The sequence below is a fragment of the Myxine glutinosa genome, chromosome 5 (assembly GCF_964187855.1).
Source record: "Myxine glutinosa chromosome 5, kmMyxGlut1.1, whole genome shotgun sequence".
Classification (NCBI taxonomy): domain Eukaryota; kingdom Metazoa; phylum Chordata; class Myxini; order Myxiniformes; family Myxinidae; genus Myxine; species Myxine glutinosa.
Genome location: NC_136265.1, coordinates 50,927,995 through 50,954,915, shown reverse-complemented (window position 1 = coordinate 50,954,915; position 26,921 = coordinate 50,927,995). Strand labels below are relative to the sequence as shown.

The 26,921-nt window shown below is 47.0% G+C and overlaps 3 protein-coding genes across 5 annotated transcripts in view; 2 read left to right on the top strand and 1 right to left on the bottom strand.

The window, feature by feature from the left end:
* LOC137428111 (uncharacterized) overlaps positions 1-26,921 on the top strand; it is a 218,517-nt gene that overhangs the window by 144,647 nt on the left and 46,949 nt on the right. For 2 of the 3 annotated variants that reach the window (XR_013623482.1, XM_078778045.1), the window contains exon 5: positions 20,534-20,677. Coding sequence is in view for 2 of the 3 variants with exons in the window: in XM_078778045.1 (XP_078634171.1) it covers positions 20,534-20,677 (144 nt within the window). In the remaining variant the exon portion in view is untranslated. Of the gene's footprint in view, positions 1-20,533; positions 21,493-26,921 lie in introns of those variants that run through there. The other variant, XM_078778043.1, reaches the window with a different exon arrangement.
* On the top strand, positions 2,117-3,367 carry LOC144891945 (uncharacterized). Its single transcript, XM_078777057.1, has one exon. The coding sequence runs from the start codon at positions 2,120-2,122 to the stop codon at positions 3,365-3,367; it is 1,248 nt and encodes a 415-aa protein (XP_078633183.1). The 5' UTR covers positions 2,117-2,119.
* On the bottom strand, positions 6,612-9,670 carry LOC144892269 (protein FAM200C-like). The gene is made up of 2 exons (XM_078778041.1): positions 9,456-9,670; positions 6,612-8,824 (listed from the first exon to the last, which is right to left on the bottom strand). The coding sequence occupies exon 2, from the start codon at positions 8,808-8,810 to the stop codon at positions 7,746-7,748; it is 1,065 nt and encodes a 354-aa protein (XP_078634167.1). The 5' UTR covers positions 8,811-8,824; positions 9,456-9,670; the 3' UTR covers positions 6,612-7,745.

Below are 26,921 nucleotides of genomic sequence, written 5' to 3'. Positions count from 1 at the left end.
TGCTTTCAATTTCCTCGACACATCCAAAGCCAGTTGCCGACTGGGCATCTTCCGTCATGCGAGGTCCTTTCTGGGCACTTCTGAGCCCCTCGCCACATACAAAGCTTTCATCCGCAGCTCAGTGGAATACTGTTCTCCCCGCTCGGCTGGTGCTCCTGCCTCACACCTAGCTTGGCTTCACGCTGTTGAAACCAAAGCATTCAGAATCATTGGAATCTCCTGCAATGAAGCTGATTCTGAGGGGCTATCAATCGCTCACCGCAGGCAGGTTGGTGGTCTTTCTGTCTTTTATCGACTCCTCTCCGGCCTTGCTCCCCCTGCTCTGTCTGTGCTCTGTCCCCTAAATATTACTTTAGGACACACAAGATCTGCCAGCAACTTTCTTCTGGTGAAACTGCCAAAATCAAGACTCACTGCTCACCTTCACTCTTTCATTCCTCTTTACTCCCACCTCTGGAACAAACTTCCTCACTCTCTTAAATCCCACTCCTCCCTCCAGGTCTTTAAAACAGCTGTTCACCACCATCTCTTATCTTCCTCCATCCAAAACCTTGATCTTTCCTACCCCTGTTAATACACTCCAAATCTGCCTCTTTCAATCTCCAAATTCTTTCCTGCAATTCCTAGTCATGTTCATTTGCTTTATACCGTGTACCGCCCCCCCTTCCCCAGCCCTCTCCCTTCCACAGATCTACCGACGTCCCTGTTCTCTCCTGTTGTTGTGCTTGTGTGCTCCCCTCTCTCTCCCCCTCTTGTTTCCTGCTGCCTTCATTGTATGTTTTATGTGTCTGTGCATGGTTTTATGTTTAATGTGTTGGCTTTTGCATGCGTCTCGTTTCTGTATACAAAAGAAAAAAAGAAAAGGAAAAACGCCAGGGTTGCAGGATAAAATAGAGGGCGACTTGAATAAATAAACGGCAAGTGGGGAGGAAAGAGGGGTCGGGGTGGATTCACGGGGTTGTCAATATGGATACAGAAGGAGATTCACAGGAAGGAAAAACTGAAAATTTCGAACAAGGTGGGCTTGGGGGTGGAGGAAGAAAAGAGCATGTTTTGGATGGTGGATGATCTGTTAGTGGTTGACAGCTGTCTTGAAGAGCTGGATAGAATAATGATATTGAAAAGAATGTGGATGTTGATTCCACAGGTGGGGAAAAAGAACAATGAATGAGTGAGTGTAGGTGAGCAGTGATTCCGAATTTTGGGAGTTTCACCAGAAGGTGGTTAATAGTGGACCTCGTGCGCCCTGCAGAGAAGCCTGGGTGGGGGGGATGGGAAGAAGACCAGAAAGAAGGCCGTATAATACAGAGAGTCCTCCGACTTGTCTGTGTTGGTGAAGTGATAGACCCATAGACTCAGCTTCATTATGGGAGAATGCAATAATTGTCTTAAGGCCTTTGTTTCCATGGTACCAAGTTGAATAAGGTGTGAGGCAGGGCAGCCAGTCCATAGGGGAGGGAGGGCAGTATTCCATCAAGCTGCAGATGAAGGCCTTGTAAGTGGATAGGAGACAGGACTTCATACAACGGAGTGTGCCCAGTTAGCAACAGGGTTTGGCGGCTTTGGAGGAAAGATCATGGCTGATAATAAGACCCAAGAGTTTAAAGAGGATTGTTAACAAAAGTAGATAGGAGGGTTTGCCACACGTTCCTTTCAGAGAGTGGGACATTTGTCTGGATTGAAAGACGTATTCCACGTCAGATTTTTCTCAAGGTCTGAAGAGAGGGAAGAGGATGCTGCCTGCTTATCTGAAGTATGAGGGACTGGTGGATGGGGAAGAGCAATTGATGGATTCAATGGAATTTGATCGAAGAATGTCAATAGGCATGGAAAGCACAGACAAGCTAATATTGGTCGGACAAACCTCTGATTGTCATACACTGTTCAGAACGCTGGGACAATATTTGCTAAGGTAGTTTGTGTGTGCTCAGTAACTGGCTGATTCATTTCGCCAGTTAGAAAATTCTTCCATTTTTGAACCCTAACTGGACCCTCTCCCTGCAGGAGGAATGTTTAAATCAAGACAATGTTCCAATTAACTTGGGAAATACTTATCAAATACGGACAATTTTGTGTGAATTATTGATTATTTTTGTGACTTGTCTTTACAGAGAAACAAATGAAACTGGAATCTTGTTCCAACTGTTCCCAGTTTTCACACAAAGTTTTCCATCGTCACATGACACAGACAGTCAATGAAGAAACTGAAACATTTAGCAGCGTGTCTTGTAAATGTTTCGCAGATACCCTCAAGAATATCCAAGGAAGTCGGAAACAACACAAGTGTTCTTTGTGTGACGAATCATTTTCCACGCTGTCATCTTTAAAACTACATCAAACATTCCACACGGGCGAGAAGCCGTTCAAGTGTTCTACTTGTGGGAAGGAGTTTGCTCGATCATCATATTTACACCTTCATCAAATAACACACACAGATGAGAAGCTTTTCAAGTGTTCTTTGTGTCCGAAAGCCTTTATTAGATTGTCATATTTGAACATTCATCAAAGAATACACACAGATAAAAGGCCACATCAGTGTTCTGTGTGTCCTAAAGCCTTTTTTAGATCATCACATTTGAGGGATCATCGAAGAACACACACAGGTGAGAAGCCTTACCAGTGTTCTGTGTGTCCTAAAGCCTTTGCTCGTTCATCAGTTTTATACGTTCATCAAAGAACACACACAGGTGAGAAGCCTTACAAGTGTTCTGTGTGTCCTAAAGCCTTTGCTCGTACATCAGCTTTACACGTTCATCAAAGAACACACACAGGTGAGAAGCCTAACCTGTGTTCTGTGTGTCCTAAAGCCTTTTTTCAATCAAGTTTAGAAAATCATCAAAAAACACATGCAGCAAAGAGGCCACACAAGTGTTCTTTGTGTTCTAAAGCTTTTATTCGATCATCAGATTTACTCATTCATCATAGAACACACACAGGTGAAAAGCCATACACGTGTTCTGTGTGTCCTAAAGCCTTTACTCAATCATCAAGTTTGAGGGTTCATCAAATAATACACACAGGTGAGAAGCCTTACAAATGTTCAATGTGTCCAAAAGCTTTTATTCGATCATCACATTTGAAGTGTCACCAAAGAACACACACAGATGAGAAGCCTTTCAAGTGTTATTTATGTCCGAAAGCCTTTAATGTATCATCAAATTTAACGGTTCATCTGACAATACATACAGGACAGAAGCCACGTTCTTTGTATCCAAAATCCTTTATTCGATCATCACATGTACACATTCATCAAAGGCTGCACATGGGAGAGAAGCCACACAAGTGTTCTTTGTGTCCTAAAGGCTTTATTAAATTGTCATATTTAAGGGATCATGAAAGAATACACACAGGAGAGAAGAGAAGATGACCAACAACCAAGAACGCCAGAAGAGAGAATTAAAATTTACCCAAGAAGAGAGAATTAACATGAAGACGAAAAACTGGACAAAGAAGGAAAAATGGACCTTATTGTGGGCAATGGAGTATGCCAGACAAAAAGCCGTGAGAAAGAGTGCAAACACCTGGGAACGGATATTCCGAAGAATGTGCCCTGACAAAGTTAATTGCAATAGGGTAACACTAAATTCAAAGAAAAGCAATTTCATCTTTCACAAAATATTCGCAGAGGAGGAAATCAGAATAAGAGATGAACAAACTGACGAGGCAATAATAAATATTTGGTCACATATAAATGCCGCACTACCACAAACGCCACAATGGAATGAGGGCACATACATATGGGGTCAAAGACCACAACTTCACCGAATAAAAAAACAACAACTAACTGAAGACACAAGAAAGGGGAATAACCCGAATAAAAAAACAACAAATAACTGAACACACAAGAAAGGGGAATAACCTAATCTAAGCGAAATTAACGATGTGAGTTTTGCAGCAGCGCTGTATGCCCAATAGAAAATAACTGGCAAACAACCCCCCCTCCTCCCCCCCCCCCCCCCGAAAAAAAACAGATCTGATAATCTGACCAGAAACGAAACACCACCGTGGAAACAGACTGAAGAAGCAGAGAGACCAACTGAGGAAGGAAACGGGACAAATAGAACAATGCAAGAATAGAAACAGACGTCCAAAGCTCAAAATAATCAGACAAATAAAAAAGATATACAACATCAAAAATATTAAGCTAGATCCATTAGCTGCTCATAATAAGCTCCAAATCCAACAGATAGCAGGGGAAATAAAAACAAACTATGAGGCCAACAACAGAAGAAAGCAAAATCGACAGTTCGAAAACAACCCGAAAAAGTTATACAGAGAACGACGGAAACAAGCAAAATGTGACAAGTCCCCCTAAAAAAAGAGGATGTTTAAAAATTCTGAAAAGAGATATACGAAGACGGAAGAGAACACAACAAAGAAGCAGATTGGATCCGAAACCTGGAAGAGAAGAAACAACATCTCAAGGAAATGCCTCCAGTAATAATTGATGCAGAAAAGATAAGACACCAATTTGCAAAGATGGCAAACTTCAAAAGCCCTGGCCCATATGGGATCCCAAACTTTTGGTTAAAGCAACTGCATGCTCTCCACCCTCACTACGCTCAAGCATTAAACAAAATCATCAATGGGGAGCAGCCAATGGATCAATGGTTCACAGAAGGCAACACTCTTCTCATACCAATAGAGACAGAACAGAAAGGATGTAAGTGAGGATGCTATGGAACGATAGACAATTTGTTATTAAACAAGACCATACTCGAAAACTTTGACAAACCAACTTATCCACAGCCTGGATGGATTACAAAAAAGCGTTTCATTGTGTCTCACATTCATGGATTATAAAATGCATGCAAGTAAACAAAGTTAACCTCAAATCGTCACACTGATAGAGAAAGCAACGACGCTCTAGAATACAACGTTGACACTACCTCACTTGGAAGGAAAGAAATTGAAATCCCAGGTGTAAAGATACTTCCTGGTATCTTAAAAAGGTGACAGCCTTTCCACCTCCTGTTTTGTTTGGCTCTGGAGCCACAGAGTAACCTCATCAATGAACAAGGAAACGGATGCAATCTAATGTGCAACAGAAAATGACCAAATAACCTAGAAAGGTGACACATCTGTGCATGGATGATCTAAAACTCTTCGCATGAAATGATAACAAATTGGCAGATCAACCTAAATTAGTAAAGCGCTACTCGCAGGACATTCAAATGGAATTCGGTCTTGACAAATGTGTCAAATGCACATTTCTATATGGTAAAACCAAAAAACCCCACAATATCTCAATTGATGAAAGTACAACAATACAGGAATTAAAAAATGAAGCATCTTTCAAATACCTTGGAAGAGAAGAAGGTCCCCAGGTAAAACAAAAAAATGCGTAAAATAATCAGAAAAGAGTACTTACACAGAATAAGACCAATTACGAAGTCATCCCTCTCTCCAAATAACAAAATCAAAGCTATAAACCAACTTGCAGTACTGGTTTTCTAGTATAGCTGTGCAATTATAAACTGGTCATAATCGGAGATCAACAACTTAGCGCTAGCGATAGACAAAATAAGGAAACTTCTAACTATTCACAAGAATTATTCCAAAAACCAATGCATTCCGAAGTTTTACTTGCTGAGACGAGAATAAGGAGGTGGTCTGATGGAGCTTAACCAAAAAGAGTACTATGGTGATAGATCGTGGTTTTGTTCCTCAAGATACGGTGTTTGCAAAGAACCATGGGCAAGGGGATCCATGACTGCGGGGTACAGTGACAAAGAAGACCCGACCAGTGTCGTATCAGGTACATCTAGATGGGGGCGAGCCTATACATTGGGACGCGGACCAGTTGCCTCCTTGGCCAGAACTTTCGGAGGAGAGGAGCTCTCCCAGGCTTTCAAGTATGGTTGTGGATCAGCAAGAGCCTGTGGTGAAGTCTGGTGAGGGCATTGGTGATGAGAAGTCAACTATGGGCCTGGAGCATTGAGAATGGAACAACCCTTGGGTTAAGCAAAATGGGTTACCTAGCCTACTTGGACGATTACGATTGTTCATGCTTATATGCAATGTTTTAATCTTCGGTTGGATGAGTGCAAGATATTGTAATACATTAATGGTGTTAATTTGTTTTATTGTACTATTTGAAGCTTTAACGATATACATCCGGATCTGGAAGGGCGGCGCTTGTGCTAGCACGCCAGGCCGGGAATGGAGATGTGTGCCCTGATTCTTGCTCGTACTGAATGAATTTTGCTGGCAATAAACCTCGTTGATGGACTTCAAGGAGTGACACTGGATTCCGGGGGCATAGCAAATCCCATGCACTAAAGATGTCTTGAAATCTGTAAAATGTAAGTCATGAGCGATTCTTATAACTCAGTGTATTTCTTTATTTATTGAAGCAAGGCTGTCATCCCTCCTTCTGCTCTGTTGTCCTAATTCATACCTCCATACTCAGTGGTTCCCAACCTTTTCTATGCCCTACTACCCTAGGAAATATTTGATTAATGTTCGCACCCCCTACAAAAGTAATATCACATTTGAAGATGAAGAAGTCAAATTTTTGAACCACAAATTGAACCACATACAATACTGTGGGTGAACAAATTGAACTAAAAAATAAGATTTTAACTTGGTGCATGAAATGAAAATATAAATTGAGCAATTAGATTTTAATTTACACAGAAAAAAATGAAACAGTAAAATCAATCCCAATTGTGAACATAAAATTCAATGACTTCTATATTTTTGAACCACAAATTGAACCACATACAATACTGTGGGTGAACAAATTGAACTAAAAAATAAGATTTTAACTCAATGCATGAAATGAAAATATAAATTGAGCAATTAGATTTTAATTTACACAGAAAAAAATGAAACAGTAAAATCAATCCCAAATGCCAACATAAAATTATTCAATGCCTTCTATATTTTTGAACCACATACAATGCTGTCGGTGAACAAATTGAACTAAAAAATAAGATTTTAACTCGGTGCATGAAATGCAAATATAAATTGAGCAATTAGATTCTAATTTATTCAGAAAAAAATGAAACAGTAAAATCAATCCCAAATGTGAACATAAAATTCAATGACTGCTTTTCTTTCATGATTTTGTCAAAACGTGTGGAACTTTCTTGCTGACTGCGATCCGCAGGTCTGCCTGTAGATTCAGGCGATTCCTAGATTTTGACAAAAGAGAACTGAATCCATGATTCACACAAGTATGTTGTTGCAAATGGAATGAGGACACGGAGTGCTTTTCCACCAAGTCTTGGGAACATATCCAGTGCTGCACACCAAAACTCCTCCAAAGTCTTGCTTTCAAATTGCATTTCAAGAGCTCGATTTGTCTGCAAATCAATAAGATCTTCCTTCAGTTCTTCATCATTTGACATTTTCTCCATATTGTAGGAATATGGATTCATGATCCATTCTTCTGAAATCTTCAGGTCTCCAGCAGCAAAATATCCATCAAACGATTCTGACAGCATTTCCAAATGAGCCACAATTTATTCACGCACAGTAGGAGTTATGGATCCAGCATCATCAATCATCTCTTCAAGTGAAGGAAAATTTGAGAGATTGCCTCTTTCCATCCTTTGACGCCAAAGACGTAACTTTTATTTGAAGGCATTCAACTTTTCACAAGCCTTCAATATGTTTATCCCTTTTCCTTGAAGAGAAACACTCAGGTCATTCATACGAGTGAAAATGTCAGCTAAGTAAGCCAGCATTTGGGCGAATTGCTGTGATTCCAATGCCCCAACCAGATCACATTCACGCTCTTACAGAAAAACTTTGATTTCTTCCCGCAGTTCAAAGAAGTGGGTTAAAGCTTGTCCTCGTGACGACCAACGGACTTCTGTGTGGAAAAGCAAAACTGAATGCTCACTTCCCAGATCTTCACAAAATGATTTGAAGATGTGATGGTTCAAAGCTCGCCACCTGATCCAGTTGATGATCTTCACACAAGTATCAAGGACTTTCTTCAAATTTGGAGGCAATGTTTTTGATGCCAAAGCATGCTGATGAAGAAAACAATGGGTAACTTGCAAGTCTGGAATCTCCTTTTTCATCAATGCAGAAAAGCCAGATTTATTTCCAAGCATTGCAGGTGCCCCGTCAGTGCACACAGAACCAATGACTTTGATATCTAAATCATGTTTGGCAAAGAAGTCTTTCACCAGCTGCATCACATCCTTTGCAGTTGTGCTTGTTTTCAAATCTTCACAAAACAGGAAATCTTCCTTCACAGCACCATCATTGACATACCTCACTAATGTGATGAGTTGACAACAACTGGAGACATCAGTTGACTCATCCAACTGAATAGAGATTTTAAGAGGACTAGCTCTGATATCTGAGATGACTTGGTCAAAAATATCTTCACTCAAATCACTGATTCGGTTGTGAATGACATTATTTGATAGCGGCACTTGTTCAAAATTTTTTCTTGCTTCTTTGCCCAGGATAGTCGTTGCCATTTCCAGTGCACATGGCTTGATGAGATCTTCTGCAATTGGCTTCTTGGATTTGGCCACCGCATATGCCACTTGGTATGAAGCAAGAAGTAGTGGTTTTTCAACAGAAACGAAACCAAACGTTGGAAGAGTTCCTACAGAATCAAAACGAGCTCTTTTGATTTTCAATGACCCAACATCATGTCCTTCAACATCAGCTCCGCCATGCTTGTTCTTGAAGTGCCCTTGAAGCTTGGATGGTTTCACATTTGAGTTGGAAAACACAACACTACAAAGAGTGCACTGGGGTTTTTGCAAGCCATCATTTCTCGTTATGCAAGTGAAACCAAAGCGCACATAGTCATCATTCCATTTCCTTCTTTTTGACATGATGAAGGGTTAATCTGCAAAACAGAAAGAGAAAAATATGAGAAAAAAATATAAAAACATGTAAAAAGTATACAATGGTGTATACAGGTTACAACAAGTTGCTACACGATAAGAGTTTGTGCTGAAAAAAGACAAAAAAAATGAATAAAGTATACGGAGTGGAACATGTTTGACTATTGGTTTGAGACGTTGTTTGCAGTTGTGTGTGGTGATTTTTCGTCATGGGGAAGCAATTCAAGCTACACATAAAAAACTAGAACGCCACTCAGTAGAGCGCATACTCCCGCCGTGGGTGGCCGCTGCTGAGCCCTGTCTTCCAATGGTAAAAAATCCTTCAAAAAATTCCTGGATCCGGAATAATATCCTGAGTTTCACCAAAAACTAATCAATTCTTCCTTCTACCAAGGGCAATCATCCCACCAACTTCCATCCAAATCTGTTCAGAACTTTTCCAGATATCTTGTTCACAAACACACGAACACACACACGGACAGACAGATCGAATGCATTACTCCCGCAAATACACTAGACGACCCGTGAATCCGTTGGGTTCCCGTTGTGACAGCGGTTGATGAAAAAAAATACACACAATTTTAATATTATTGAGTGGTCAAACTTTAATTTGAAGAAAATTTGAGCATTTACCTCATGAGTCACCGTTCAATGAAGCACGCGTTCAATGACAACATTCTTTTGGTTGATCTCCGATCCTTCTTTTATTTTTTTTCTTTATTTTCTTGTAGTGTAAAAGATGGGAGGGAAAAGAGAGAGAGACAGACAGACAGACAGACAGAGACAGACAGACAGAGACTTAAAAGTTTTATGTCATGTTCAAAAGGCACACTGGCAGATGGCTGAGTGATGACTCGTGACACACGACGACAAGGACACGAGCCACTCTTTGTCACACCCCCAGATATTCCATCTCGCACCCCAGGTTGGGGACCCCTACTCCATAGGATAGTGTCGTTATACTGTACTTTCACCTGCGATATTTGTAGGTGTGGAAGAATTCACAATAAGGTTCAATTAATAACTTTAATATAACAGAGTTGATACATTTAATTATGCATGTATGGAGAAGAGCAACACGCTATGTCAGCATGAAACCCTTCTACTTGGGTGATTCGGTTCTTGTCATTGTATACACAAAGTGGATATCGGTGGGGGTCACTTCGTGGCAGTAAGAACTATTGAGGCTTTGATAAGAAACAGCTGTGGCTTGTCTCTTGGTTAAGGAGGAGTAGCTTGCTTAAAGCCCCAGGCAGATAAGGCTTGAATTCAAACAAGGTTCAGTGGGAAAGCGTGGATAATTAATTGCTCAAGGCAGGTAAGAATCGGGAGGAACAGAGTTCAACCAATGATGAAGTACAAACACTTACTCAAGGTCAATGGAGGATGAAAGTTGGTGAAACAAAGTTTAGACAGCAAGAGAGTAAAATCAGCTAGCTCAATATGCAAGGGTTGGGGTAGAGTTGGGTGAAACTAACTTCTGATGATGAAGGAGAAAAAAAATCTGGACTAGCTAAAATATTGTCTCACATGTCGTTATATAGATGATATTTTTGTGGTTAACTATAACTTTTTTGATAGGCTGCTTTTCAAGATTTATCCAGATAGTCTGATTGCAAACAAGAGTGGTAATGATTGTACTGTTGCTGCATATCTGGATGTGTTAGAGTTGGACAGAATGGCTTTTGTAGAAGTGTGTATCATAAAGTTGATGATTTCAGTTTCCCTGCAGTCTTGTACACTTTTCAAGGTAGCAATGTACCAATTAAAATGGGTTACAATGTCTTCTCATCTCAGTTACTTAGATTTGCAAGAATTTGTTCAGTGAAGGATGATTTTGTGGAACGTACTGAGAAGGTATTGTTACGTTTGTAGGGGGTAGACAATGATTACCTTTGAACCAGGTAGAATGTATAGATTAGTGTGCTCCGATTGTCATGAAGAAGAAGAACCACCCCATGTAATAAGTCGGGAATTTGTATTAGACCGGATTGGTGGGTTAAGCTTGTACCTTCGTCCCCATCATGAGGGGTGTGGCCTGTTAATTAGCTCAGGGATTATGGGTAAATTAATCCCCTGTGTGTCAATGCCTCTGTAATTTATACCGTTGTTCCTTATGACACCGCACTAGACACGAGCCAAACTCGCCCAATAACTACACCACAAATGAATAAAACCACCGGAAACCATGCATGAAGCACCAGCGCTGATTATCCCGACGTGGTGAATCGCAGAGGACGGGCAGGCTGATAGTCGTGCCCAGAGGGGCAGTGATTGGTCCGGGGTTTGATTGACAGAAAGGACGAGTAAGAAGGGACTCGCTGATTCGGGAGACAGGCACGGATGATGTCAGAGCAGCGTGTAAAAAAGTGGTTGGAGCGGCAGACATGTTGCCATCTTGGTTTTGGTCTGGCAGTGAACGGTTGTGTACTGGCATCTTCTCTTAGTTCTCCTCTTGCTTCTGGCGTTTGGCATCGAGAGCAAACGTTCCTTCTTGCGCCTTCTCGTTCCAAAAGCGATAAGTGGACGGTTGTGCTTTGCTCTCTGCACGGGGAGGCTTCATCGTGAGCGGCCTTGTTGGGACATCTTACTGGTGGTTGTGCGGAGGAAGAGCCGTGGACCTGGAGCTGTGGTTTTCCGTGCAGGGAAAGGGTGGACGAGCACGGCGTGGAAGAGCGGGCTGCATGCCTGCCGTTGTCTTCGTGCGGAAGGCCTGTTTTGTGCCAACGAGCGTGGCGTAGAGAACAAGGGCGAGTGAGGCCTTTTTCCCACCAACACCAGAGCCACGTCCGGATTGCGCGCTCGGGGAGGGCCTGGACGATTCTTGACGAGACACCCCGGCCAAGTTGAGCTAAGTGCCCACTAAATAACCAAACATTTATTTTTCAGTTCTTTTTCCCTTTGTCTGTTTTTTGAGTCTGTCTGTGGGGACGTCTCGTTTAGGAATTTAGTTTCATCATGTTGTTTCCTTGTTACCGGCATTTTATCAAATAAACCTGTTGATTTTTGTACATTTTAATTCCGTTTAGTGTGAGTTTATTTATTACAGGTTTGAGGACTGCCAGTGGTTTCCGCGAAGGTAATCTCTCTGGTTTCTCTTCTCCCCCATTTGCTCCCCATGCGTATTAACAAAGCAAGTACGAGCCGTTGGTAGACCACGTACAGATTTTAGAGGCCAACCCGGAGTACGCTCACGTTAGATTACAGAGAAACTACGGTATTGATCCGACATCTCGCGACCTGCAGAGAGATACTGAATGAGAGGGACACTGAGGATCATGGGATCACAGAGATTCCCGACAGATTGATCCCTGACAGATTAAAGCCGTATTATTCGCCGGAGTCTGCGGACGGGATGATACTTCGTTACCTGGGTCACCAATCTGAACCGTAGCAGATAGTCCGCAAAGAATCCTATCGGGTGCGGACGAACTTCCTGCTATGGGCAGTGAAGGATCTGGCCGGGAAGGGATATATCGCACCTGTTCGGGCTGTCTGTGCCAGGCACCGAATCGCCTCAGTTGGTAGGAATTCTGTGCTTTTATTAGGCTGCTCCATTTTCTTGTTATTGCTTTATTACCTTCGCAAAAGCGGAAGGTTATGTTTTGATCGCTGTGTATTTATTTGTATGTCTGTGTGTGTGTGTGTATGTTATTCGCATAACTCAAAAAGTATTCAACCGATTCGCATGAAATTTGGTGGGATGATAGGTTATTATACGGGACACATTTGATTAGATTTTGGGAGCAATCGGGTCAAAGGTCAAGGTCAAGGTCAAGGTTTTTTGTCATAACTCGGTCAATTCTTATCCGATTTGCATGAAATCAGCACCAAACTGTTCACTGTTCTGTTCCCTACACTCCCATGCCAAGTACAGAACAGTAGCTGCGGCGAAGGTATGCGCTCTACCGAGTGCCCGTTCTAGTTGCTGGCTTGATTTGATGGAGGGTGAATGTGATGAAATATGATGTAATGTCTCGAGCTGAGTGAAGAGACAATTCGGGCGAAGGGACGACTCTGAGGGAGCTTATATAAGTTGGGTCCATTCGGTGCGCGGCCTGGTGGCATTCTGTGATCCATTGCCGAGACTATTGGGAATTTAACAGATACAAAATTGCTTGCTTGCAGGAATCTAGAAGGAGATGTATGTTTGAATTGCTTTCTTTGCAGTGCTAATGATCTACATTATTTTGTGTTGTAGGATGAGTAGAGATATAGTTCAATAAAACCTCGTTTCTTGGAAGAGGTCTGAGTTTTGTTTTACAATAGTAGCCCATAGGGCAAAGCCATCCAGAACAGTGTTTGTCTGTCCATATGTATGTATGTTTGTACGTATGTCCCCTCAAAAGTACACCAATCAGAGCTGAGGATCTGGTCACATGACAGGGGTGATGTGATGTCATAATGGTGGTACGACGGCCGACTCCACACACCGCCATTTTGATTCCTATGCCGTTCAGGCTGGACATATTGTTGAACCTGTCATGTATCACAAGCTGCATGCTCTACCTTTACGTTTTTCATTCAGTGATTTTACATGAAGTAAAACACGTGAAAATAAGGATCTTTTATAACACTCGATTGTTATCGTGGCTGTGGTTGTTGTTGTTTGTGGGTTCCTTCTGTGTTGTTTTATATATTTTTACTATTGCTTCGCAAAATATCATGACTATGAAGGAACTGCGCTCCAACGCGAGTCGAAAGAATTGACGCGACCAAAGACGGAATTCGTCCGAGTTGCTTTATTGAAACAAAACAGCTCAGGTATTCTGACAAGCCCGTTTATCGGGCAGCAATATATATACACATTTATGTCGGGAAGTTTGCCCGGCAAAAGCTATACCGGGCATGCCCGGGTGTCAAGGGCGAGCCTTGGAAAGGCGAGTCTGGACCTGCCCGGGCGTGTTTGGCTGCGGCCTGGCAAGTCGAGGCTGGGCGTGCCCGGGCGCTCTGGGCGAGCCCTGGAAAGGCGATAGCGGGCATGCCCGGACGCTCTGGGCGAGCCCTGGAAAGGCGATAGCGGGCATGCCCGGACGCTCTGGGCGAGCCCTGAAAAGGCGATAGCGGGCATGCCCGGACGCTCTGGGCGAGCCCTGGAAAGGCGAGACCGGGCGTGCCCGGGAGGTTCGGGCGTGCCCGGGAACAGTGAGTCCGGGCATGCCCGGGAGAGGTGCGTCAGGCCGTGTTCTGGCCGGTGCAAGGCGATTGTGTGCATCCAGCGGTAACCGCTACACACGCCCCTCCAGAATCGACCTGCACCGGCAGGGTCAATTTAAGGGGGGTCCGGATGACCCGGCCGAAGCGACCCCTGGAGGGTCGTGGGGAGGGGTCCGACGTGGTGGTGGGTGGTCGAGCGGGGGGAACTGTGGACGGGGGGCGGCCTCGCCGCGGAGGAATGGCCAACCGTGGTGGTCGGTCGACGTCCATGTGCGCCGGTTTGAGGCGGTCCACAGAAATCCGGTCCGGCCGGCCGCCGAAGTCGACGATGAAAGACTTGTCGCCCCGTCGCAGGACCCGGAAGGGCCCGTCGTACGGCGGCCGGAGTGGCCCCCGGTGCGCGTCATGACGCACTGACAAAGACGTACTCCGCTGTGCGAAGCGCCGGGGGGACGTAGGACTGGGGGCCACCGTGGCGGGACGTCGGCACGGGGGCAAATCGTCGGGCGGCCTCCTGGAGGACTGAGCGCTGGCGAGCGGCGGACCAGGGACTGGTAGCGTCGGGCACGAATTCGCCCGGGACGCGGAGCGGCTGGCCGTAGACGAGCTCGGCGGCGGACGCCTGGAGGTCTTCCTTGGGGGCCGTGCGAAGGCCCAAAAGGACCCACGGCAGCCGGTCGGCCCAACCGTCGTCCTGAAGGCCGGCCATGAGTGCGGCCTTCATGGAGCGGTGAAACCGCTCGCACAACCCGTTGGCTTGGGGGTGGTAGGCCGTGGTGCGGTGCAGCGTGACCCCCAACGAAAGGGCGACCGCGCCCCAAAGCTCAGACGTGAACTGTGGGCCGCGGTCGGACGAGATGTCTGCTGGTGCGCCGAAGCGCGCGACCCAGGTGGCGATGAACGCCTGCGCCACGTCGGCGGTGGTGGTGGAGGCGAGGGGCACAGCCTCCGGCCACCTGGTGGTCCTGTCCACCATGGTGAGCAGGTGGGTGAACCCCCGCGAGGGGGGCAGGGGACCCACCAGGTCCACGTGGACGTGGTCGAAACGCCATTCAGGCACGGCGAAAGGTGCCAGCGGGGCCTGGGTGTGGCGGTGGACCTTGACCCGCTGGCAGGCCGTGCAGGCGTTGGCCCAGTCGCGGATGTTTCGTCGAAGGCCGTGCCAGATGAAACGCGCCGACACCAGCTTCTGAGAAGCTTTCCGGCCCGGGTGAGAAAGGCCGTGGATGGAGGCGAAGATGCGGCGCTGCCAGGAAACGGGCACGATGGGGCGAGGCTGGCCCTGGGAGACGTCGCAGAGCAGGACGGTGCCCGCGAAGGGAATGTCGGCCAGGCGGAGGCCCGTGTCCGCCGCACGGAGTGCCTGCACCGAGGCGTCGGTGGTCTGGTCGGCCGCCATGAGCGCGAAGTCCACGCCGAGGTGGACCGCGTTCGCGCTGGCCCGAGAAAGACAGTCGGCCACGGCGTTGTCTTTGCCGGCGACGTGCCGGATGTCCGTGGTGAACTCCGACACGGCGGAGAGGTGGCGCTGCTGGCGGGCCGATCACGGCTCCGTGACCTTAGCCATTGCGTAGACCAACGGCTTGTGGTCGACGAAAGCCGTGAACGGGCGGCCCTCCAGGAGGTGTCGGAAATGGCGAACGGCCAGGAATAGCCCGAGCAGCTCGCGGTCGAACGTGCTGTAGTTTAACTCGTTCGGCCGGAGTTGCCGGCTGAAAAAAGCGAGTGGCTGCCAAACCCCGTCCACCCATTGCTCATGGACGGCGCCCACCGCGTAGTTGGAGGCATCCGTAGTGAGGGCAATTGGCGCGTTGAGCACCGGGTGAGCCAGCAGCGTTGCATCGGCGAGGGCCCGTTTGGCGCTGGCGAAGGCCGCGTCCATGGCCGCGGACCAAACAATGTCATGCTTGGCCGGCTTGCCCCGGAAGGCCTCGTAAAGGGGCCGCATGAGCTGAGCAGCGCGGGGCACGAATCGGTGATAAAAATTCACCATGCCGAGGAACTCTTGGAGGGCCTTGATGGAACGGGGACGCGGGAACGTGGTGATGGCCTCGACCTTGGTTGGCAGCGGCACGGCCCCGGTCTTGGTGATGCGGTGGCCCAAAAAGTCAACGGTCGTCGCGCCGAAGTGGCATTTGACCGGGTTGACAATTAAGCCGTGCTCGCTGAGGCGACCAAACAGTGTTCGGAGGTGGAGGAGGTGCTCGGCGCGGGACGTGCTGGCGACGAGGATATCGTCCAGATAGACGAAAAGAAACGGCAGGTCGCGCAGCACGCCGTCCATCAAGCGCTGGAACGCCTGGGCCGCGTTCTTGAGGCCAAACGGCATCCGCAAAAATTCGAACAGGCCGAACGGCGTGATGACGGTCGTCTTCGGGACGTCGGCCGCCCGGACAGGTACCTGGTGGTAGCCCCGTATCAGGTCAATTTTCGAAAAGATGACCCGTCCCGCCAAACGGGCGGAAAAGTCCTGAATATGCGGGATCGGGTACCTGTCGGGGGTGGTAGCGTCGTTGAGACGGCGGTAGTCGCCACACGGGCGCCATCCACCCCCCGGCTTTGGCACGATGTGCAGTGGCGAGGCCCACGCGCTATCGGAGCGCCGCACGATGCCGAGGTGCTCCAACGTGTCGAACTCGGCCTTCGCCACGGCGAGCTTGGCCGGGTCGAGGCGGCGGGCCCTGGCGTAGACCGGCGGGCCCGTAGTGGGTATGTGGTGCTCGATCCCGTGCCGCACCGCGACGGCCGAAAATGTCGGCCGCGTGAGGGCCGGGAATTCCGCGAGCAGGCGAGCGAACTCGTTCGCTGCCGGGAGGGCGCACGCCAGTTCGGTCGGCGCGGAGCTGCTCATTGTGCACGCCAGGGAGCTGAAGGTCTCGTCGTTGACAAGGCGACGACGTTTGACGTCGACCAGCAGCCCGTGCGCGCAGAGGAAGTCGGCGCCCAGCAAAGCCATGGGGACGCAGGCGGTCACAAAAGTCCATTGAAAACGCTGGCTGCGGAAGCAGAGGGTGACGACGCGTGGGCCGAAAGTGCGTATGGCCGAGCCATTAGCAGCGACCAAAGAGGGGCCGCAAACGGCGTCCCGCCTGTCCTGCTCGGAGGCGGGTATGACGCTCAGTTGGGCGCCGGTGTCACACAGGAAACGCCGCCCAGACGCTTTGTCCCGAATAAACAGCAAGTTGCCCGAGTGGCCGGCGCTCATGGCTGGGAATGAACGCCGGCCCGGCCGTTTCCCGACCTGCCGAAAGTGCACGGGGGCCGGCACGTCCGAGCCTTGTGTCCGAACCTGGCGTGGTAATAACACCACGCCCGGTCAGGTGGAGGCCCCGGCCGTCGTGTCGGAAGCGGGCGGTGCGGCGTGGCGGCCGCCAGTTGCACCGGCAGTTCGGCCTCCAACCGCGCAGGGCGCTCGGGTGTCGTAGGCGTCGCCTCGGACGGCGGCGGGCTCCAGGTAACCGCGCCGATGTGCTGGCCCGCCGAGGAGATCTTATCGGCTTCCCTGGCGAGGGCGCGGGAATCCGTGATCAACGTGCCAGCCAGGGCGAGGCGTACCGGGTGAGGCAGCTGGCGAAGGAACAGCTCGCGGAACAGAAAATCCGGAGAGTGCTCACCGAGCAACGAGAGCATATAGTCCATGCGCTCGGACGGGCGCGTGTCGCCGAGCTCGGGCAGAGCGAGCAGGCGCCGTGCGCGTGCTGCCGGTGAGGGCGAAAGCGTCGAGGAGGAGTGTCTTCAGCACGTCGTATTTGTCAGCAGCCGGCGGGTGCTCGAGGAGGCTCAAGGCGCGGGCCGCGGTGGCGGAACCGAGCGCCGCCACAACATGGTGGAAGCGGGTGTCGTCCGCGGTGATGCCTCGCAGGGCGAACTGAGAGTCTGCCTGAGCGAACCAAACAGCCGTGTGAGCCTCCCAGAAGGTAGGCAGTTTAAGCGTCACTGCCGTATCCATGTCGGTAGGTCACCAATGAAGGAACTGCGCTCCAACGCGAGTCGAAAGAATTGACGCGACCAAAGACGGAATTCGTCCGAGTTGCTTTATTGAAACAAAACAGCTCAGGTATTCTGACAAGCCCGTTTATCGGGCAGCAATATATATACACATTTATGTCGGGAAGTTTGCCTGGCAAAAGCTATACCGGGCATGCCCGGGTGTCAAGGGCGAGCCTTGGAAAGGCGAGTCTGGACCTGCCCGGGCGTGTTTGGCTGCGGCCTGGCAAGTCGAGGCTGGGCGTGCCCGGGCGCTCTGGGCGAGCCCTGGAAAGGCGATAGCGGGCATGCCCGGACGCTCTGGGCGAGCCCTGGAAAGGCGATAGCGGGCATGCCCGGACGCTCTGGGCGAGCCCTGGAAAGGCGAGAGCGGGCATGCCCGGGAAAGACGAGACCGGGCGTGCCCGGGAGGTTCGGGCGTGCCCGGGAACAGTGAGTCCGGGCATGCCCGGGAGAGGCGCGTCTGGCCGTGTTCTGGCCGGTGCAAGGCGATTGTGTGCATCCAGCGGTAACCGCTACAACTGTATATATAATTTTGTATGTTGTTTTGTGTCCTGTTAAAGGGTTTCTGCTGTCGTAGAATAAAAATGCTTTTTATGGCTTACTTATGACTTAAGTAAGCCATATGGAATGAAATATGAGTAATTAAATAATATCTCCCACATCACAATATACCAGCGACCAGAGCAGTCGGGCTTTACACCAAAGAGGTCAATGATTGACCGTATCCTTGTGCTTTGGGTCCTCACCGCATGCAAGCGAGAGTTTCGTCAGGGGCTGCTTACAGCCAATGTTGATCTCTGCAAAACGTTTGATTCGGTGAACCGGGATGCCCTCTGGAGGATTCTTGGTCTTCGTGGGGTGCCAACAACATTGATCAATCTGATCTCTGAACTATACTCTTGTACTGAGAGTGCTGTGAGGTGTGATGGCTCCATCTATGACTTATATCCAGTTGTTACTGGAATTCGGCAGGGGTGTGTATTGGCTCCCACACTCTTCAGCGCTTGTATGGACTGGATTCTGGGAAGGATGTCGGAGAGGTCGGGCTGCAGTGCATCATTTAGGAGTGTCAAGATCTCTGACCTTGATTTCACAGATGATGCAGTCGTCTTTGCGGAGATGCTGGATATTCTTACGGGGGCCCTCCAGGCATTGAATGAGGAGTCAGAGCCACTGGGATTACGGATTTCCTGGGTCAAAACCAAGATCCAGGCTTTGCATGACATCTTGGATGCTGCTGTCTTGTCTGTGCCTGTTTGTGGCGAAGATGTTGAGGTGACGAAAAGATTCACTTACCTTGGCAGTGTTGTTCATGTCTCCACATGTTGCGAGCCAGAGGTTGATAGACGTCTAGGTTGGGCCTGGGGAGTCATGGATTCACTGGATCATGGGATGTGGCGCTGTCGGTATCTATGCAGGAGGACGAAAGTCAGAGTCTTTAAGTCCTTGGTGCTTCCAGTCTTGCTCTACGGATGCGAGACTTGGACCCTCACCAAGGGCCAGAAAATGAGACTTGATGCCTTTGGAACAAAGTCTCTTTTGGAGAATCCTTGGCTATCGCTGGTCGGACTTCGTGTCCAACGAGCGGTTGCTGAGAGGGACCCAGATGAGATTTGTTACCTTTATGGTCCGTGAGCATCAGCTGCGGCTGTATGGACATGTGGCTCGTTTTCCGGATGGTGATCCAGCTCACCAGATACTCTCAGCTATGGAGCCTCGTGAGTGGAGGAGGCCAATGGGCCAAATGCGTGCCTCGTGGTTGCAGCAGGTTGATTGGCATCTCAAGGAGATAGGGATGGGCCAGGCATCAGCCTGGAGGATGGCCAGACGGAGGCCCCTGGAGTACCGTCGGAATGTGGATGCGGCGACGTGCTGCACGGATTTATAAATCCTGGCCTGACCTGGCATGCTCCAATACCTGGCCTGACCTGATCTGAATGAAATATAATGAAAATTTAAAGGCTGAGTTTCCTTAAACAAAGAAAAAAGGTGTGAAAAGTATTTTTCTCACCTTTTTGCCCCACGCTGTCTTGTGAAATCTCATGACAGTGACTATATTCCAGCAGCGGTCAAAGAGAATAAGTCTTCTTAAGGAATGGGGGTGAAGGGTGGTATCACCTGCAGAAGAACGAGGAGTAAAAGGTGATGATGAAAAGTGGTCCTCTTGTGCAACAAGGCCGTGGCAAATGTTTGAGACTTTTTTTTTTCAGAAAAGGTGCATAGTGAGGCGAATTTGATAATCCCAGGGCACGAATTAAGAGTTCACAGAAGAAATTTTACAAGGAGATGTAATATACCCAGCTATTCCGCATCAGAGAGATCACCACATTGTCATTTCATCATGCACTTCCTGTATTTTCAGACCACCCTGCCCTTTCAGATTCACGAGTTTTTTTCCCATTAACCCCCTCCTTTGTTAATCACTTTGCTTAAGTCGGAAAATTAGTTTGCTTGTTGTAGATCCCGTGCGTTTCTCCCCACGACAGACAATGATTTGTTTCAGTTTAGATTTGCTTGTTTATCCTTACCTTTATTGTGATGAACTACTGTCACATTATTTGCAGCTGAAGCTCAAGTGGTGAAGTCAGAAACATTCCAAAACAACCTTCTTCAGACTTCCCAGGATGCTGTGAGCAATGATCATGTAAAGCAGGAACTGTGTGATTCTCCACATATGGAGCCAAGGAAAGCTATTCACCTGCTTGAAGGTAAGCTGGACTCTCAATAGATCACATCACATTGTATTTACTTGGTTAGTTCATTCTTTCACGTTTAAATAATTTTGTTTCAAATCTTGCAGATTGATAGGTCCATTGAAATTGTTTTCTTTCAAATGGCTTGTTTATGTGAACGAGACAGGGATACCTGTTTCATTTAAAATACACGTTGCGTATAAATGTATATAAAGGGTTAGTCAATGGAATGTGACGGTTTTCAGAAAGCAGCTGCAGCTAAAGGCACGCTGCGGTGGGGGAAACCTTGTGTGTCACATGATCTGAAAGTTACGCAGTTTCTCCTGTCAGTGTAGCGAGAGACAGTATGGAGAACTGGTCGGTGCCACAACGCGTGTTCGCGGTAAGGGCATTTTTTTGAATGCAAATCGGTAGTGCAGGTGCAGAGAAGATTTAGACGTGAGTTTGGTGTTGCACGGCACGGTAGAATTCCCTCTCGTAACATTATTTTGAAGTGGGTGGAAAAAATTCAACAACACCGGCGGTGTTTGTGATCACTTTGTTGGCAGTGCACAAACGGTCCGCACACCGGAGAACATTGGAAGAGTTAGGAAAGCGTAGATGCGGAGTCCAACTCGCTTACCTTGGCAGTGGATCGGTCGTGAGTGTTCGCCGTATTCTGCACGATGACCTCCAATTTCATCCCTATAAAATTCAAACTGTGTGGAGTCTGAAAGAAATCGATAAAGTCGCTCGACTGGAATTGTGTAAGCAGTTCATGTGAATGAAAATCCAGCATGAATGTATCCATTTTGATGGAGGCCACTTAAAAGATGTTTAAACTGATAATTAAAAAAAAAATTAAAATTATTTAAATCTTTAAAAAATAAGTACAGATTAATAAATTGCATTGTACTGCTGTTTTTCAATTGAAAGCGTTTTCCTTTTCATTCAACACAGTTCTCCACAATAACGCTTTAAAACCGCCACATTCCATTGACACCCTGTATATTCAAGATCGTTGCATCACATCGGACAAGTAGACAACAACCATTACAAAACCCTGCAATGTCGCTCTGCAGTGTTACAATCAACAACTTCGGATGATATCCTGCAGAAAGGAGTTCAACATTGTTACGTAACTGAGTTGAACATAGCTACATATCCTTGTTATTTTAGTGCATGCATCAAGCCTGGGCCCTTTCCTTCCACATCTGAGATCGTTTGTAGGGTCGGAAGTGAAAATTCTCACCATTTATTCAATGATGTCCCTTTTCTCTGACCTTGTGGTTGTGTTGTTTTGAATTATTCGCAGCTGCTATCGTAGTTATCTCCACCACCAAAGGAGGGAGGAAGGAGGTTGTGTTTTCACCCTTGTCTGTTTGTTTGTGAGCAGGATATCTCAGAGTTATGGACGTATTTGGACGAAACTTGGTGGACAGGTTGGATGTTGTGCCAATAACAAACTGATTAGATTTTAGCGAAGACCCGGATCCGGATTCGGATGTGAAAATTTTAAAATTGATTCTTCATAATTGAGATATAGGCCATAAATGATATAAAGAACGATATTTTAAGAAGTTGTTGATGGGTTATGACAAAACTTTGTGGATGTGTTGGGTAGACAACAAGAACAAGCCGATTACATTTTGACTAATGTGCGGATGCAGATCCGGCCTATCAGTGGGATACAAAACATGAACCATTCAGGCTGGCGGAGGTACGCGCTCTACCAAGTGCCGTTCTAGTTCAGTTTGAGTTGGGCATCCCTCTGTTCAAATTCCTGATCAGATTGATATCTAATGCCACCACCTCTCCTATTGATGGCTAGCTTCCATGACAACAGCATTCTGGATTCCATTTTATTCATGATAACTGTTTTAACCTCACTATTTTGCCAAAAACTATTTTTTATTTTTTTTGTATACAAGATCGAGGCTCGTGTAAGAGCTAACATTAATCACAAAAAAAAAAAACTGACATAAAACATATGATAAAGGTAGCGGGAGACAAGATGGGGAGAGAGAGGGAAGCACACAAGTACAACAGTAGAGAACAGGGACATCGGGAGATCTGTGGGAGGGAGAGGGCTATGGGGGAGGAGGCATGGGGAAAGGGGGTGGGGGGCGGTGGGAGAGGTATAAAACACATGGACACTGCTAGGACTTCCAGGAAAGAAGTCGGTATTTCAAAAAAGTGGATCTGGGGTGAATTAATGGGGGTGGAAAAGATCAAGGATTTGGATGGGGGAAGATAAGAGATGGTGGTGAACAGCTGTTTTAAAGTGAACAAAAGAGGAATGAATTGAGTGAAGGTTAGCAGAGAGTCTTGATTTTGGCAGTTTTAGCAGTAGAGGGTTGCTGTCAGATCTGGCATCGATCACAAAAAAAAAAACGGCACGCAAAACATACAACAAAGGTAGCGGGAGACAAGATGGGGAGAGAGAGGGAAGCACACAAGAACACCAGCAGAGCGCAGGGACATCGGAAGATCTGTGGGAGGGAGAGGGCTTGCGGGGAGGAGGTATGGGAAGGCGGGGGTGGGGGGGAGGGGGGTGGGTGGGGTGGGAGGGGTATAAAACACATGGACACTGCTAGAACTTTCAGAATTTGTAATTAACGGGGGTAGAAGAGATCAAGGTTTTGGATGGGGGAAGACAAGAGATGGTGGTGAACAGCTGTTTTAAAGACCTGGAGGGAGGAGTGGAATTGAAGAGAGTGAGGGAGTTTGTTCCAGAGGTGGGATTAAAGAGGAATGAAAGAGTGAAGGTGAGCAGAGAGTCTTGATTTTGGCAATTTCACAAGAAGAGAGTTGCTGGCAGATCTTGTGCGACCTGTAGGAATATTTGGGGGACAAAGCACAGATAGGGCTGGTGGAGCTAGGCCGGATAGGAGTCGGGAGAATACAGAAAGACCACCTACCTGCCTGCGGTGAGTGAGTGAGTGAAAGGCCCTCGGAGTTAGCTTCATCGCTGGAGATTCCAATGATTCTCAAATCTTTGGTTTCAACAGCGTGAAGACGAGCTAGGTGTGAGGCAGGAGCACCAGCCCAGAGGGGAGAACAGTATTTCATTGAGCTGTGGATGAAAGCCTTGTATGTGGTGAGGAGCTCAGGTGTGCCAAGGAAGGACTTTGCATGATGGAGGATGCCCAGTCGGCGACTGGCTTTGGAGGCCAGCTTGGAAATGTGGTTTTCCCAGGAAAGATCATGGCAGATAATGAGACCCAAAAGCTTGAGCGACAGAACGTATTGGAGAGGATTGTTGAGAAAGTAGATGGGGGGGTTTTCCAGACGGTCTTTTCGGAGAGACAAAGTGAGAGAGTGAGATTTGTCAGGATTGAAAGATATGTTCCACTTGTTTGACCAGTCTGTGATTTTGTCCACGTCTGCAAAGAGTGAGGAGGCTGCAGATTGCTGATCTGAGGGATGAGGTATGGAGAGGCAGAGAGTGGAGTCATCAGCAAAGAGATGGAGAGGGTTTTCCAGAGAGTCGGAGAGATCATTGATTAAGACCAGAAAAAGCACAGGGCCCAGAACACTGCCTTGGGGAACTCCAGCCTGAACAGGAAGGGGAGATGAGAGAAACCCATTCAGGGCCACACGCTGACTAGGACCAGAGAGGAAGTCCGCAAGCCACATGCGTGGAGATTTCCAAGAATAAAATCATGAAGTTATTATTTTTTTTTTTTACTTCTAATTTTCACCTCATACTAGCTTCTAATAATAGTTTTTTGCATCCCGAGAGCAGGTGGCTAGTACTTTGTTTCTGTCTTGCGGAATCTACTCTTGTCCATCTGGCTCAGTCCCGCCATGTTTTTAAATCCATTGGTGTAGTGCCCTTGATCTTGGGCATTTATAATGATTCGTTCTCCATCCCAGTTGAGCTGACTCTTCTTCACCATTTCAATGAGACTTCTTTGTCCATCCCCATTCTGTCCAATTATTTTTAGTATTTTCCTGCTCTTTTGTCATTCTCCCAGTTGTTGGTGTATATTTTTTGATATTTATTTTTATATATTTATTTTGTCCTTTTTTGCAATTGTTGGGGCTGTATTTTTTGCTGTTTCATTTTCCTGTGTGGCATCTTCTATTCGCCCCTGTTTTTGGAAATTCTTTGCAAGGTGAGTTAGGGATACTTTTTCAAGTTTGTTATGTTCATGTTTGTTTACAAATTGCATCCGATAGTCTGTTGAACATTTGACATACTCAGCTAGTCCTGCACTCGTCACTCTGTGCAAATAGTTGAGTTCCATCAGGCCGCTTCCTCCCTCTCGTCTCGACAGGTACATTCTCGGGATGCACTGGTTTTTGTAAAACATTTTGTGGATGGTGAGGAGTTTTCTTGTTTTGATGTCTAACTTGTTGATGTCTAATTTGGGCCAGGTTATTATTCTGCAGCTATATTGGAACACTGGTACTGCGAGCTGGTTTATGGCTTTGATTTTGTTTCTTGGGGAGAGGTATGTTGTCAGGTTCAGCTTCGTTCTACGTAGGTATTCCTTGGTGATTGTTTTGCACATTTGTTTGTGACATATTTGGTGGCTCCCTTCTGCTCCGAGGTATTTGTATGATGCTTCGTTTTCTAACTGCTGTATTGTTGTCTGTTTTTGTTGGTTTACCTTGTAGAAATGTGCACTTGGCGCACTTGTCCAGTCCAAATTCCATTTGGAGTTGACACCACATACAAGGCTCCTCACCACATACAAGGCTTTCATCCGCAGCTCAATGGAATACTGCTCTCCCCTCTGGGCTGGTGCTCCTGCCTCACACCTAGCTCGCCTTCGCGCTGTTGAAACCAAAGCATTCAGAATCATTGGAATCTCCCACGATGAAGCTAACTCCAAGGGCCTCTCACTCACTCACCGCAGGCAGGTTGGTGGTCTTTCCGTCTTCTACCGACTCCTCTCTGGCCTTGCCCCCCCAGCTCTCTCTGGGCTCTGTCCCGCAAATATTCCTACAGGTCGCACAAGATCCGCCTGCAACCCTCTTTTGGTTAAACTGCCAAAATCAAGACTCTCTGCTCACCTTCACTCCTTCATTCCTCTTTTCTCCCGCCTCTGGAACAAACTCCCTCACTCTCTTCAATCCCACTCCACCCTCCAAGTCTTTAAAACAGCTGTTCACCACCATCTCTTATCTTCCCCCATCCAAAACCTTGATCTTTTCTACCCCCGCTAATTTCACCCCAATTCCACTTTTTGAAATACCAACTTCTGTCCTGGAAGTCCTTGGTGTCCTTGTGCTTTATACTTCCCCCTCCCCCCCCCCCTTCCCATGCCTCCTCCCCCCGGGCCCTCTCCCTTCCACACATCTCCCTGCTCTCGGATGTTGTGTTTGTGTGCTTCCCCTTTTCTCCCCATCTTGTCTTCCGCTCCCTCTTTTTATATATTTTGTTTGTCTGGTTGATTTGTTTGTGAAGTAAATGTTAGCTCTTTCACGAGCCTCGATTCAGTATACAAAAAAAAAAAAAAAAAAAAATTCCATTTGATTGTTGTGATGGAAAAAAACTCGAACCCCAATCAAGTCAGACCAATCACAAAGATGGTTGAATCAATTCATATAACATTTATTCCGCGTTTGCAAGCGGGGAGCAATACACAGTACTCGAACCATGAACTGCACCAAAATACAAGTTGTAAAACGGTTTCTTATAGATAAATCAAAATAGAGAAGTTACATTCAAGCAGGCCAAAGCACACCCGAGCCCTGGCAGTTAAAACCACAGACTCAGCATGTTCAAGGGTGTGGTCTCTGCTCAGCGGACAGAACACCTCAACTAGGAATTCCAACTTCTGCATTTCTCTTTATGCATCATTCAGTTTTACACAAACAAGTCCAATAGTGCATCTTTGACATTATCCATGTATGGTATTTGACATTATCCATGTATGCATTGCAAATTACATGACCAATAAGCCTATATATGGTATTAAATTCTCTTTTCATTAAGAAACAATAATTAAGTCTTAATTATTTAATTTTTCTCCCACCATGTCCTCAGAAAACTCTACTAGTTTTAGTTCTGTCAATTTTTTGTCATTTGACGACAAGAGCTTTAAATCATCCATGTACATGTAGTAGATGTGTTACTGTTCCTATTTCTTTGGATGTTAGTCTATTGGTTGTTAGGGTGTATCCATGTCCTTGTTCATTGATGAGGTTACTTCGTGGGTCCAGAGCCGGTGTTTGGCAATCACACACTGTGTGTGTGTGTGTGTGTGTGTGTGTGTGTGTGTGTGTGTGTGTGTGTGTGTGTGTGTGTGTGTGTGTGTGTGTGTGT